The sequence below is a fragment of the Erinaceus europaeus genome, chromosome 2 (assembly GCF_950295315.1).
Source record: "Erinaceus europaeus chromosome 2, mEriEur2.1, whole genome shotgun sequence".
Taxonomy (NCBI): Eukaryota; Metazoa; Chordata; class Mammalia; order Eulipotyphla; family Erinaceidae; genus Erinaceus; species Erinaceus europaeus.
Window position 1 is genome coordinate 196,494,983 of NC_080163.1, and position 15,304 is coordinate 196,510,286.

General features: G+C 50.0%; 2 protein-coding genes across 2 annotated transcripts; both read right to left on the reverse strand.

The window, feature by feature from the left end:
* On the reverse strand, positions 1-5,968 carry APOC2 (apolipoprotein C2). The gene is made up of 4 exons (XM_007532871.3): positions 5,912-5,968; positions 2,489-2,564; positions 2,149-2,308; positions 1-237 (listed from the first exon to the last, which is right to left on the reverse strand). The coding sequence occupies exons 1-4, from the start codon at positions 5,933-5,935 to the stop codon at positions 147-149; spliced, it is 351 nt and encodes a 116-aa protein (XP_007532933.3). The 5' UTR covers positions 5,936-5,968; the 3' UTR covers positions 1-146.
* A 1,730-nt stretch (positions 5,969-7,698) lies between these two features.
* APOC4 (apolipoprotein C4) lies at positions 7,699-14,724 on the reverse strand. The gene is made up of 3 exons (XM_007532888.3): positions 14,591-14,724; positions 8,818-8,956; positions 7,699-7,897 (listed from the first exon to the last, which is right to left on the reverse strand). Exons 1-3 carry the CDS (start codon positions 14,664-14,666, stop codon positions 7,711-7,713), a joined length of 402 nt encoding a protein of 133 aa, XP_007532950.1. The 5' UTR covers positions 14,667-14,724; the 3' UTR covers positions 7,699-7,710.
* Between the last annotated feature and the right edge of the window lie 580 nt (positions 14,725-15,304).

The following is a 15,304-nucleotide window of genomic DNA, read 5'->3' on the forward strand; positions in this document are numbered from 1 at the left end:
TGTTGTTGTTATTGTTATTATTAAAACGTCAGGTTGGTGTTATGCCCAGGGTGTCCAGAGCTGCTAGGATGTGTTGGGACGGTCCAGGGGAGCCCGCAGGGGTGTTGGGGAGAGGACCCGCCCATTCCAGGCATGTATGGGAGGTCCTACTCCTCACCCTTGAGCAGGAAGTAGAGCTGGTCACTGAAGATGCCCGCATAGGTGCTCACGGCAGCTGTGCTCTGGCTGTACATGTCCCTGTGGAGAGAGGGCGGGCTGAGGGCCCGGGCACTGCCAGGAGTGGGCACTACAACCCTGGGTGGCTGCAAGCCAAATGTCCTGGTCCCCAGGACCCTCAGGTAGGACAGGGCTGGGTGGTGTGGGTCTTAGAAGCCAGGGTTTTCACGGAGCCGGGGGCTGAGGGCTGGGGGCTGGGGGCTGGGAATCCTGGGCCTTAAGTGAGTATAGGTTTTTTTTTTTTTTTAAAGATTTTATTTATTTATTAATAAGAAAGATAGGAGGGCAGAGAGAGAACCAGACATCACTCTGGCACATGTGCTGCCGGGGATCGAACTCAGGACCTCATGCTTGAGAGTCCAAAGCCTTATCACTGCGCCATCTCCCGGACCACAGTGAGTATAGGTTTTGCAGCCCATGTGGTGGCACAGTGGATATAGCACTGGACTCTCAAGCATGAGGTCCTGAGTTCGATCCATGGCTTCACAAGTGCCAGAGTGATGGAGTGATGCTTTGGTTCCCCCAACCCCTCTCTGAGAAATTAATAAATATTTAAAGAAAAAATGAGTGAGAGAGAGGGAGTCGGGCGGTAGCAAAATGGGTTAAGCGCACGTGGCAAGAAGCTCAAGGACTGGCGTGAGGATCCTGGTTTGAGCCCCCGGCTCCCCACCTGCAGGGGAGTTGCTTCACAGGCGATGAAGCACGTCTGCAGGTGTCTGTCTTTCTCTCCCCCTCTCTGTCTTCCCCTCCTCTCTCCATTTCTCTCTGTCCTATCCAGCAACAACATCAATAACAACCATAATAACTACAACAATAAAACAAGGGCAACAAATGGGAAAATAAATTTTAAAATATTTTTTTAAAAAAAAGAGACCAGCAGTGCCACACCTGGTTGAGTATGCATATTACAACACACAGGGAACAAGGTTCAAGCCTTCAGTCCCCGCCTGCACAGGGAGGAAGCTTCACAAGTGGTGAATCAAGGCTGCAGGTGTCTCTCTGCATCTTTTTCTCTCCCTCTCTATCTTCCTTCCCTCTCAATTTCTTTGTCCTAGTAAATAAAAAATAAATATGTTTTAAAAATGTAAGAAAAGACAGATGCTGAGTTGAAGGGTGTGTACTGTAAACCATTTATTCACCCAACCCCAAATAAATGTAATTTTTCTTAAAAAAAAAAAAAAAAAAAAGATAAAATTATAGGACTGGAAAAATAGTTTGGGGGCTGGGCGGTAGTGCAGCGGGTTAAGCACATGTGGTGTGAAGCACAAGGACCAGCTCAGGGATCCTGGTTTGAGCTCCTGGTTCCCACCTACAGTGGGGTGGCTTCACAAGTAGTGAAGCAGGTCTGCAGCTGCCTACCTTTCTCTCTCTATCTTCCCCTCCCCTGCACTCCCCTCCCCTCTTAATTTCTCTCTGTCATATGAAGGAGGAGGAGGAGGAGGAGGAGGAGGAGGAGGAGGAGGAGGAGGAGGAATGGCCACAGAGCAGAGTGGATTCATAGTGCAATCACCAAGCCCCAGCAATAATTTTGGAGGAAAAAAACAAAAAAAAGGGGGCCAGGGAGATAACCCTGCCCATCCTAACATGGCTAAGGCTTCAGAGGTCCCAGGTTCAATCCCCAGCACCTCTATACACTACAGCAGAGCAGTGCTCTAGTCTCTCTCTCTTTCCCTTCTCTCTCCTCTATAATAAACCTTTAAAACAAAGAGGAGGGTGTAGCTGAGGAGATACACCATGGTTTACGCTACAGTCTCTCATGCCTGAGGCTCTGAGCTCCCAGGTTCGATCCCCAGCACCACCTCCAGTCAGAGTTGAGCAGTGTTCTGATGATGAAGGGGAAAAAAAAAAAGGGGGTTCAGAGTTGGAGGAGATTCCTGGTGGGATGCCACAGGAGCTGGAGGTCGGCCCTGAGCCTGCTCTGGACGGCCATACCTGAGTTTCTCGTCCATGCTGCTCAGGTACTTGTTTTGGTAGAGGCCCGTGGCGGCGGCCTTGGCTTTGTCCCAATAACTCAAGAGTGACTCCTGCACCTGGCTTAGCAGCGGGGTGTCCGTCACCTCATCCTGCTGGGGTACGTGGGCCGCCTGGGCCTCTGTGTGGGAGGATGTGGGGAGACAGTGTCAGGCTGTGGAATACTGGAGGAAAAATTGGCAGCAAAGGAGAGGACAGGGCAGACAGGAAGACGCAAAGGGGCCACGAAGGGGCCTGGGCCTCCCCTCTAACCTCCTTCCCCACAAAGCCCCTCTCACCCAGCAATGCCCACTGCACTTACCAAACCCCAGGACCAGGAGGACGAGACACAGAGCCAGAAGGAATCTGGAGGCCATGGCGTCGAGGGAGCTGGGAGGCTGGGTAGGGTATGTAACAGATGCACTGGAGGCAGCTGCTTGGGACCCCTCCCCAGAACCCCTCCCCTAAGTCATATTCCTCTCGGGCTGAGGTACCTAATGTTCTATGACTCTCTCCTTTAATTTTTAAAAAATTAATTAATTAATTAATACCCTTTTGTTGCTCTTGTTGCTTGTTATAGTTATTATTGTTTTTGTTATTGTTGGATAGGACAGAGAGAAATAGAGAGAGGAGGGGAAGACAGAGGGGGAGAGAAGCAGATCTGCTTCACCACCTGTGAAGCGACTCCCCTGCAGGTGGGGAGTCAGGGGTTCAAACTGGGATCCTTACGCTGGTCCTTGTGCTTGGCACCATCTGCGCTTAACCTGCTGCACTACTGCCCGACTCCCTTTTTTAAAAAAAGTTTTTATTTTACTTTAAAGAGAGAAAAACAGTGGTCTGGGAGATGGCTCAGTGGATAAAGCTCTGAACTCTCAAGCATGAGGTCCTGAGTTCAAGCCCCAGCAGCACATGTACCAAGATGATATCTGGTTCTTTCTCTCCTCCTGTTTTTCTCATTAATAAACAAAATCTTTAAAAAAAATAAAATAAAATAAAATAAAGAGAGAGAAATAGAGACAGAGAAAAAAGCCCACTGCTCAACTCTGGTTTATGGTGGTGCTAGGAATTGAACCTGGAACCTCAAATCCTTTGGCATGATAGCATTTTGTAGAATCATTATGCTGTCTTCCCAACCCTATGATTGTCTGGATTTCAGTCTGTCTTTCTCTCATCAGCTCTGGCTGGGTAGGGTAAGGATTGAGCCTGGGACCTCAGAAACTCAGGCATGAAAGTCTGTTGTATAAAGCACTGGCCTGTCTTCTCAGCCTGTAACATCTTAGCTCTCACATCCCATTCATTTGGCTCAGGAATATTTTCTTTTCTTTTATATTTATTTCTATTTATTTCCCCCCTTCTTTTTGCTCTTTTTTTTTAATCATTGTTGTAGTTGTTATTGATGTTGTCATTGTTGGATAGGACAGAGAGAAATGGAGAGAGGAGGGTAAGGCAAAGAGGGGGAGAGAAAGACAGACACCTGCAGACCTGCTTCACCGCCTGTGAAGCGACTCCCCTGCAGGTGGGGAGCGGGGGGGCTTGAACTGGGATCCTTATGCCGGTCCTTGCCTTTCGTGTCATGTGTGCTTAACCCTCTGTGCTACCGCCTGACTCCCTCAGGAATATTTTCTTTTTTTTAATTTAATTTTATTTATTTTCCCTTTTGTTGCCTTTGTTGTTTTTTTATTGTTGTAGTTATTATTGATGTCGTTGTTGTTGGATAGGACAGAGAGAAATGGAGAGACAAGGGGGATACAGAGAGGAGGAGAGAAAGACTGACACCTCCAGACCTGCTTCACCATCTGTGAAGCGACTCCCCTGCAGGTGGGGAGCCGGGGGCTTGAACCAGGAAGGAATATTTTCTAACCACCAACTATGCATCAAACACAGTTCTAGGCACACCATGGACACAACAGACACCCAGCCTGCAGGAAGCCAGGGTGAGAAGCACAACAAAGAACGCCCCGACCCCAGCCCAGAAGAGGAGACAGTGCAGTGGTGGCACATATTATGATGCACAAAGACCCGGGTTCAATCCCTTGATCCCCACCTGCAGGTGAAAAGCTTCATGAGTAGTGAAGAATCAGTGTAGTAGGTGGCTGTCTCTCTATTCCTGTCTCTATCTCCCTTCCCTCTCATTTCTCTCTGTTCTATCAAATAAATAAAGTTTAAAAAAAGTAGATGGGGGGCTGGGTGGTAGTGCAGCGTGTTAAGTGCACATGATGCAAAGCACAAGGACCGGCGTAAAGATCCCGTTCGAGCCCCCTGGATCCCCGCCTGCAGGGGAGTCGCTTCACAAGTAGTGAAGCAGGTCTGCAGGTGTCTGTCTTTCTCTCCCCCTGTCTTCTCCTCCTCTCTCCATTTCTCTCTGTCCTCTCCAACAACAATAATAATAACTACAACAGTAAAACAACAAGGGCAACAAAAGAGAATAAATAAGTAAATATAACAATAAGAATAATAAAAAGCTAGCCAGGAACATGGTTCCATAGATAAGCTGACAGAACACACAACTTGGGAGTTGGGCGATAGCATAGCAGGTTAAGCATAGGTGGCACAAAGTGCAAGGACTGGCGTAAGGATCCCAGTTCAAGCCCCTGGCTCTCCACCTGCAGGGGAGTCGCTTCACAGGTGGTGAAGCTGGTCTGCAGGTGTCTTTCTCTCCCCTCTCTGTCTTCCCCTCCTCTCTCCATTTCTCTCTGTCCTATCCAACAACAATGACATCAATAATAACTACAACAATAAAACAATAAGAGCAACAAAAGGGAATAAATAAATATTTAAAAAAACACACACACACAACTTGTGTGTGATCCTAAGTTTCATCCCTGGCACCCCCATGTGCCAGAGTGATTTTTCTGGTGTTTATTCTCTCTCTCATGCAGCAGTCAATCAATAAACCTTGACTATAAATGTAACAATAAAAAATAAAAACGAAACAGCAGTCCAGGAGGTGGCACAGCAGATAAAATGTCAGGTTCTCAAGTCTGAGGTCCTGAGTTCTATCCCCAGCAGCACATGTGCCAGATTGATGCCTGGTTCTTTCTTTTGCTCCTCCTCTCTCATTAATAAATAAATAGGATGTATCGCACCAAAGTAAAAGACTCTGGGGTGGGTGGGGGTGGAGAGTCTGGGTCCTGGAAAAGGATGAAAGAGGACCTAGTGTGGGTTGTGTTGTTATCTGAAAAACTGAAAAATGTTATGCATGTAAAAACTATTGTATTTACTGTCGAATGTAAAACACTCATCCCTCAATAAAGGGAAAAAAAATCTTATTAAGACCCAACAACACTGTAAACCATAGCTGAACAGTGCTCTGATGATAATAATAATTTAAAAATAAAGTAAATCTTATATTAAAAAGTGCCCGTGGGGACACTGGGGAGACAGTACATTGGTCACACAAAAGTCTTTCAGGCCTGAGGCTCTCAAGCCACAGGTTCAGTCCCCAGAGTCATCCTATTCTATTCGGCCATATTTGCCCATTTTACCCTCCCCATCCTCCTGCAGCTGTGGGGGGTGTTCCTGAGGGTCCATTGCATCTGTTATCACCCACTTTTCAGAGATGAGGAGACAGAGGCGTGAGAAGGTCATGACCGGACTACAGGTGGGGCAGCACGGAGGCCCAGGGGCCCCCATTCTACATGCTGGGGATGCCAGAAAGCGAAGTGGAGCCATGACTCCCTCCCTGCCCCTGCTCCTGGCCGTGTAAGCAACCTCCTCCCACCCCCAAATTCAGCTGCTGTCTTACCGGGACTCTGGTGGCTGTGAGCATCCGCAGGAACTGGGCAGAGAGACCTTTATAGCTGGGGCAACCCTCTGGTCTCCCGCCTCCCCCACCAGCCTAGGCCAAAGTCCTGGTCAACAGCGCCACAGGGGGTGGGGGTGGCCAGGGTGGCGGTGACCCGCCCCAAGGTCACACCCCAGGGGACCCACACACACACACACACACACACACACACAAAGGTCACTCTGATAGTGTACCAAACTCTCATGCCTGAGGCCCCAAGGGCCCCAGGTTCAATCCCCAACATGACCATATGCCAGAGCTGAGTGGTGTTCTGGTCTCTCTAAGGAAAATAAATCATTACTTTATTTTGCCTCCAGGGTTATCTCTGGGACTCAGTGCTCCTGGCGGCCATTTTTCTTTTCTTTTCTTTTTCTTTTTTTTATTGCATAGGAAAGATTGAGAGGGGGAAAGAAAGAGAGACACCTGCAGACCTGCTTCATCACTTGTGAAGTGACCCCCCCACACACAGGTAGGGAGCCGGGGGCTCAAATCAGGACCCTTGGGGCAGGTCTTTGTGCTTCGTACTACGTGCACTTAACCCGGTGTGCTACCTATTTATTTTTTCATACAGGTAGATGAGAGCTGCCCTGGAGCTATGACACCCCCCATGTGGTGCTGGAGTTTGAAACCTGGGCTGCAGGAGTGGCAGGGCCAGTACCCTAGCTGGTGGGATATCCACTCCCCCCCCAAGATGAAATGATGCTTTTTTTTTTTTGTCATTGCCAGGGCTTCACCACTCTAGGTCAGCTTTTCAGATAAGATAGTAGAAGAGAAATAGAGGAAGAGAGAGAAAGATGCCACAGAACTTCTCCTACACTCCCTCCCCCCCTGCCATGTGGTGGAGCCGGGTTTGAGCTTGGGTGGTGCACATGGTCAAGCAGACAGGCAACCCCCCAGGTCGGGTATCTTGCCAGGCCCACAAAATAAACAAAAGCAAAAACCAAAACAAATAAACAAACAAACGGAAAAAGGGAAAAAGAAAAGAAAGAGAAAAAAAAAGGTAAGGGGCTGGGAGGTGGCACAATCAGTAGAAAACACACATTAGATTGCTCAAGGACGTGAGTTCAAGTCTGGGTCCCCACCTGCAGAGGGGGTTCTTCATGAGTGGTGAAATAACGCCGCAGATGTTTCTCTCTCCCTCCACTCTCAATTTCTGTCTCTATCTAAAATAAATAAAAATATCAGAAAGAAAGGAGTGGTCCGGGAGATGGTGCAGTGGATAAAGCATTGGACTCTGAAGCATGAGGTCCCAAGTTCAATTCCTGGCAGCACATGTACCAGAGTGAAGTCTGGTTCTTTCTCTCTCTCTCTCCTTCTATCTTTCTCATTAATAAAATAAAATCTTTCTTTTTTTTACTCATTTTTTTTACCATAGCACTATTCAGCTCTGGTTTACGGTTTAGGGGATTGAATCTGGGACTTTGGAGCCTAGGCATGGGAGTCTGTTTACATAACCATTATGCTATGTACCCCTTCCCTAAAAAAATTTTTTTAATAAAAGACATGACCTCATCACTTAAAAAAAGAAATCCTAGCCCCCCCCCCCACCATGGAGTCTGAGGTTCACTGGGGTCACGCCAACGACCCTCTTCTAGCCTTCATCCTGCAGGATGAGCTGAGGAGGGGGAAGTCTGTCTCCTCCCCGCACACATTGTCCCTCTACTGCCACGTGTCACTTCCTCTACTCATTAACCCCGGGGAGGGGCTTTCTCTGCCGCGTTGGAAGGGACGGGGCAGGGGCACAGGTGGGGGGCACATCTTTATTGTGAAGGAAGGGCCTCGTCCCCCCGGGCGCCCTCTCCGCACAGCAGCTGTGGGCACAGGCTTTGTGCCTTGACCAGGAGCCCATCCTTGGAGCTGCGCAGCCAGGCCTGCGCGCGGGGGGCCAGGTCCTTCAAGTGGTCCTCATAGTAGGTCTGCATGAAGCCCTGGAATGCGTGGGGGCCCCTGTGGGAGAGGGGGGTGCGTCCAAACCTCTTGGAGCCCCATAGTTCTGCCCTCCACCTCCTCTGCTTCCACACCAAAGGTCCCCCAGCCCCTCCTCCCTCAGACCCAGGGGTCCCCAGCCCCTCCTCCCTCACACCCAGGGGTCCCCCAGCCCCTCCTCCCTCAGACCTAGGGGTCCCCAGCCCCTCCTCCCTCACACCCAGGGGTCCCCCAGTCCCTCCTCCCTCAGACCCAGGGGTCCCCCAGCCCATCCTCCCTCAGACCCAGGGGTCCCCCAGCCCCTCCTCCCTCAGACACAGGGGTCCCCCAATCCCATCCTCCCTCAGACCCAGGGGTCCCCAGCCCCTCTTCCCTCAGACCCAGGGGTCCCCCAGTCCCTCCTCCCTCAGACCCAGGGGTCCCCCAGTCCCTCCTCCCTCAGACCCAGGGGTCCCCCAGTCCCTCCTCCCTCAGACCCAGGGGTCCCCCAGTCCCTCCTCCCTCAGACCCAGGGGTCCCCCAGTCCCTCCTCCCTCAGACTCAGGGGTCCCCCAGTCCCTCCTCCCTCAGACCCAGGGGTCCCCCAGTCCCTCCTCCCTCAGACCCAGGGGTCCCCCAGTCCCTCCTCCCTCAGACCCAGGGGTCCCCCAGTCCCTCCTCCCTCAGACCCAGGGGTTCCCAGTCCCTCCTCCCTCAGACCCAAGGGTCCCCCAGTCCCTCCTCCCTCAGACCCAGGGGTCCCCCAACCCCTCCTCCCTCACACCCAGGGGTCCCCCAGTCCCTCCTCCCTCACACCCAGGGGTCCCCCAACCCCTCTTCCTTCACACCAGGGATTCCCAACCCCTCCTCTGAACTCTAGGGTTCCTCAGTCCCTCTTCTTCCAGACCCAGCAACATGCCTGCCCCTTGTCCCCAGCATCCCAGCACCGCGCCCACACTCACCAGAACCAACGCCATTTCTCTCTAGTCCTGCTCACCAGTGGCTCCACCATCTCCTTCACTTTGCCCTGAACCAGGCTCAGGGGCCCCCATGCCAGCTTTGGTGGAGGACTCTGGGTTCCTGTAGGCTCTTCCTGGCATTCTAGATGAGACCAGAAGGCTACTTGGGTGGCTGGAACCCCCAAACCCTTCATCTGCCTTCCCTCTTCCTCACAGTCCTTGGCACCCCTGAGCACCCTAGGAAGGACCTGACCAGCCTCTCACTGTGGGCCTTCACAGCACCCAGACCTCTCCCCTCTGGCTGGCGTCCTGCTCTGTGCTTCTTGCTCTGTGTGTGAAGCTTCTCCCCTACAGGTGGGGGCCGGGGGGCTTGAACCCAATTCCTTGTGCACTATAACATGTGCATTCAACTGCACCACCAGGCACTCAGAAGCTTCCTCTAGTGCAGTGCAGGCTGGACTTGAACCTGGAACCAGGACTGGTTACCGGGTGAAGCCAGTGCCCCTCATCATCTGACCTTCTCTCTGTGTGTATTATTTCTTTATTTGCCTATTTATTTTTGAGAGAGAGAGAAGAGAGAGAACCAGAACATCACTCTGGCACATTTGATGTCATGAAAAGAACTTGGGACCTTGTGCTACCTCCAAGCTGCCCCGCGCTTCTCCTGGGCCCCCACCCCATGTGCCCACACACTGTCTGAGTCACCAATGCAGAGAACACAGTGTTCCCAGACCCAGACAGGGAGGGAGGGAGGGAGGGAGACTCCACAGAACCGCTGACCTTCTGGAGTCAGGGACTCTTCCTTTACCCCCACCTAGGCCCCCTCACCTCAGGGAACAGCCACGACAGGGGCACCTGTGTGGAATGTGCCCCCCACGTCCACTGAGCCCGTGACTGAGCCCCTCCTCCACGCCTCACCTGTCCCCTCTGTAGAGTGGGAACCTGGAGCTGCCACCTCCAGGGCCTCTTGTGAGTGAGAAAGTGCTGCTTAGAGGGACCTCTGAGTTGTGTGCTGAGCCTGTATGGACATGGGCCAGCGTCCTGTCCACGTACTCCACATGCAAAACCCTATTCGGGGGCTGGGTGGTGGCGCACCTGGCTGAGCACACACATTACAGTGCACAAGGACCTGGGTTCAAGCCCCCAGTCCCCACCTGCTGAGGAGAAGCTTCATGAGTGGTGAAGCAGGGCTGAAGCTCTCTCTCTCTCTCTCTCCCTCCCTCTTATCCCTCTCTTCCTCTTTCTACCTCCCCCTTTCCTCTGAATTATTCTTTGTATTTATCCAAAATAAATAATAGGGGGTGGGGTCGTGGTCTGGGAGGTGGCGTAGTGGATAAGGCTTTGGACTCTCAAGCATGAAGTCCCAAATTCAATCCCCGGCAGCACATGTACCAGAGTACTATCTGGTTCTTTCTCTCTCTCTCCTATCATTGCTCATGAATAAATAAATAAAATCTTTAAAAAAATAATAATAGGGGGTGGGGTAGATAGCATAATGGTGATACAAAGAGACTTTCATGCCTCAAGGCTCCAAAGTCCCAGGTTCAACCCCCTGACCCCACCACCCCATCAACACCATAAGCCAGAGTTGATTAAAAATAAATAAATAAATAAAATTTTAACATTTATTTATTCCCTTTTGTTGCCCTTGTGGTTTTTATTGTTGTAGTTCTTATTGCTGTTGTTATTGACGTCATTGTTGTTGGATAGGACAGAGAGAAATGGAGAGAGGAGGGGAAGACAGAGAGGGGGAGAGAAAGACAGACACCTGCAGACCTGCTTCACCGCCTGTGAAGCGACGCCCCTGCAGGTGGGGAGCTGGGGGCTTGAACTGGGATCCTTATGCCGGTCCTTGCACTTAACCCACTGCACTATAGCCCGACTCCCAAATAATTTTTTTTTCTTGCCTCCAGGGTTACCGCTGGGGCTCCGGTGCCTGCACCACGAATCCACTGCTCCTGAAGGCTATTTTTTTCCCCCTTTTGTTGCCCTTCTTCTTCTTTTTTTTAATCGTTGTTGTGGCTATTGTTATTGTTGTTATTAATATGATTGTTGTTGGTTAGGACAGAGAAATGGAGAGAGGAGGGGAAGACAGAGAGGGGGAGAGAAAGACAGACACCTGCAGACCTGCTTCACTGCTTGTAAAGCGACTCCCCTGCAGGTGGGGAGCCGGGGGCTCAAACCGGGATCCTTCCGCAGGTCCTTGCGCTTTGTGCCACATGCACTTAACCCGCTGCGCTACCGCTCAACTCCCTCTCTCTCTCTCTGGTGGTCAGCCCAGAGTGGCAATGCCTGAGCGATGCCAAAAATTCAAAGCATTTCAAACACATCGATCCTGGTGCTGGTGGGATTGTCCACCCAGGAGGATGCCATAAATATCCCATCAAGCAGCCCAGGAAGTGGCACAGTAGATCAAGTGAAGGCTCTCAAATGTGAGGTCCTGGGTTCAATTCCTTTTTTTTGCATATGCCCTGAGTAAAACCCTGATATTCTCTCTCTCCCTCCTCTTTTGTTCACATAAATAAATAAATCATGTCTAAGGATCCAGGTTCAAACCTCCAGTCCCCACTTGCAGGGGGGTTTAGCTTCACATATAGTAAAGCAACATTGCAGGTACCTCTCTCTATCTTCCCTCCCCCTCTGTCCTGTTAAATAAAACAAAAATAAATGATAAAATAATACTTTTTTAAAAATTTCCATCTTGGTCTGAGAGGTGGCACAGTGGCTAAGGCACTAGACTCTCAAGCATGAGGTCCTGAGTTTGATCCCCAGCAGCACATGTACCAGAGTGGTGTCTGCTTCTTTGTCTCTCTCTCCCCTATCTTTCTCATTATTAAATAAAATCTTTAAAAAAAAAAAATTCCATCATGGGAGTCGGGTGATAGCAGCGAGTTAAGCACACGTGGCGCAAAGCATAAGGACCGGAGTAAGGATCCCTGTCCGAGCCCCTGGTACCCCACTTATAGGGGAGTCGCTTCGCAAACGATGAAGCAGGTCTACAGGTGTCTATCTTTCTTTCTTTTTAAATTTTTTCCCATTAATTAACTTTCCCTTTTGTTGCCCTTTCGTTGTAGTTATTATTATTGTTGTTGTTGACATCGCCGTTGTTGGATAGGACAGAGAGAAATGGAGAGAGAGGAGGGGAAGACAGAGAGGGGGAGAGAAAGATAAGGCACCTGCAGACCTGCTTCACTGCCTGTGAAGCGACTCCCCTGCAGTTGGGGAGCTGGGGTGCTCGGCTCGAACCGGGATCCTTATGCTGGTTCTTGCACTTGGAGCCACTGCGCTTAACCCCGGGGCACTACCGCTTGACCCCAGGTGTCTACCTTTCTCTCCCTCTCTGTCTTCCCTTCCTCTCTCCATTTCTCTCTGTCCTATCCAACAATGACGACAACAATAACAATAATAACTACAACAATAATAAAAAACAAGGGCAACAAAAGGAAATAAAACAATTATTAAAAAAAAAATTCCATCATGACACACATATTGGGGCCTCCTGCAGATTCCTATGGGTCACCCAGTAATGCAAACACTTGAGGACCAGGGTTCAAGCCTCTGGTTATCACATTGGAGCACCTGCAGAGGGAAAGCTCCATTTTATCTCTCTCTTTTTTTGTTTTGTTTTTGTTTTTTTATTTTTTAACCAGAGCACTGTTCAACTGTGGCTTATAGTGGTGTAGGGGATTGAACCTGGGACTTTAGAGCCTCAGGCATGAGTCTGTTTGCATAACCATTATGCTATCTAGCCTCCATCCATCTCTCTCTCTTTTTTTTTAATATTTTATTTTATTTATTTATTCCCTTTTGTTGCCCTTGTTGTTTTACTGTTGTAGTTATTATTGTTGTTGTCATTGTTGGATAGGACAGAGAGAAATGGAGAGAGGAGGGGAAGACAGAGAGGGGGAGAGAAAGACAGACACCTGCAAACCTGCTTCACCGCCTGTGAAGCGACTCCCCCGCAGGTGGGGAGCCAGGGTTCGAACCGGGATCCTTATGCCGGTCCTTGCGCTTTGCGCCACCTGTGCTTAACCTGCTGCGCTACAGCCCGACTCCCCCATCTCTCTTTTTTAAAAAGTACCTTTATGGGCTGGGGAGATAGTATAATGGTTATGTAAATGCATTAAAAGCCTAAGGCTCAGAGATCTCAGGTTCAATCCCCAGCAAAACCATAAACCATAACTGAGCAGTGTTCTGGTCTACTTTCTCTCAGTATCTTTCCCTCTGTATCTACCCTTTCTCATTAAAATAAATGAAAATATTAAAAAAAATTTTCTAAAAGTATCTATATCTATATATTAACTGAATAAAGACAGGCAGAAATTGAGAGGAAAAGGGGAGATAGAGAGGGAGAGAGACAGAGAGACACCTGCAGCCCTGCTTCACCACTCGTGAAGCTTTCCCCCCATAAGTAGGGACCAGGGGCTTGAGTCGGGTTCCTTGTGCATTGTAGTGTGTGCACTCAGCCAGCTGTGCCACCACCCGGCCCCCACTTTATATCTCTATTGTCATCTGTCTATCTATCTAACCACCACCACCACAACAAAACCCACTGGGAGCAGACGAATCCAGTAGGCATGCAGTCCTTGCGATAACCCTGGTGGAAAAACAAAATAAGGCCATGTGTTGGCACACCTAGTAGAATACACGTTACTATGTGTAAAGACTCAGGTTCAAACCCCCAGTCCCCACCCGTGGGGGGGAAGTTTCACTAGTGGCAAAGCAGGGCTGCAGGTGTCTCTTTTTCCCTTTCCCTCTCTATCTCCCCCTTCCCTATTGATTTCTGCTTCTATCCAGTAGATAAATAAACTTTTTTTTTTGCCTCCAGGGTTATCGCTGGGGCTCAGTGCCTGCACCATGAATCCACTGCTCCTGGAGGCCATTTTTTTCCCCTTTTGTTGCCCTTGTTGTTGTAGCCTTGTTGTGGTTATTATTGTTGTTGTTGATGTCGTTCATTGTTGTTGGATAGGACAGAGAGAAATGGAGAGAGGAGGGGAAGATAGAGGGGGACAGAAAGACAGACACCTGCAGACATACCTCATCGCCTGTGAAGTGACTCCCCTACAGGTGGGGAGCCGGGGGCTCAAACCAGGATCCTTATGCCGGTCCTTGTAGTTTGTGCCACATGCACCTAACCTGCTGTGCTACTGCCTGACCACCCGATAAATAAACTATTTTAAAAAATAAAATAGGGGAGTCGGGCTGTAGCACAGTGGGTTAAGCGCAGGTGGCGCAACGCACAAGGACTGGCATAAGGATCCCGGTTCGAACCCTGGCTCCCCACCTGCAGGGGAGTCGCTTCACAGGCGGTGAAGCAGGTCTGCAGGTGTCTGTCTTTCTCTCCCCCTCTCTGTCTTCCCCTCCTCTCTCCATTTCTCTCTGTCCTATCCAACAATGACAACAACAATAATAACTACAACAATAAAACAACAAGGGCAACAAAAGGGAATAAATAAAATAAATATTAAAAAATATAATAATAATAATAAATAAAATAGAAGGGCAGGGGTAGATAGCATAATGGTTATGCAAACAGACTCTCATGCCTGAGGCTCCAAAGTCCCAGGTTCAATCCCCCCGCACCACCATATGCCAGAGCTGATCAGTGCTCTGGTAAAATAAACAATTAAAAAGATGCACACACAATCCAGAACCACTGTGGTCAGTACCAACGTATGTGTACACTCCACACAGGGCCACAGATCACAAAGTACACAGGATTCACACCTAGACCCCCAGAGCCCCCCTCACACCCAGGCCTGAGCGACCTCCTCACCCACAGTGCTGGCCAGGACCAGCAGGCAGACACACAGGGAGGGCAGGGCCCAAGGCCTGTATTCAGGGAGCCACATGTCTGGGGGTTCCGTCCCTCTGTCCTTGGGTCCTGAGGCTCTGCAGAGCTCTGGGTTGGGGGGAGGGGAGGCTGCCAAGCACAGGCCCTCCCCCGGGCGCCTCCCCACGCCCCTTGGCAGGGACTTCAGAGAGAGGCCCAGGTAACAGTGACAATCGGGGGCCTTGCCCGCCCCCACGGGTCCCCTCTACAGCCTGGCCTTTTTACAAAGGAGGAAATTGGCTGGACGAAGGCAGGCCAGAGGTTCGAGCTTGTAATCCTGCCTCCACCTCGTGGGATCACCCCTCTTCCCAACCTCAGTTTCCTCCTTTGTAAAATGGGTCCACGGTGTGTTATTCAGGGCATTAAGGGATGTAATAACAAGAAGGCTTTCTTCCTCTTCCTGTTTTTTTTTTCTTATGGAACTGAGTCTCAAAACAAGTGAAATTTTCATGCTCCCAGATGCTTGCATTCTCTTTTTCTTTATTTGATAGGACAGATAGAAATTGGGAAATTGGGAGAGAGAAAAGGGGTGGGGGACGGGCTCCGACTCAGGTCCTTGTGCACGGTGACGGTGACGGTAACGTGTGTTCTCAACCATGTACGCCACCACACACCCCCTGCTTTTTTTTTCTTTTATTAAATGTTTATTTTACTTCA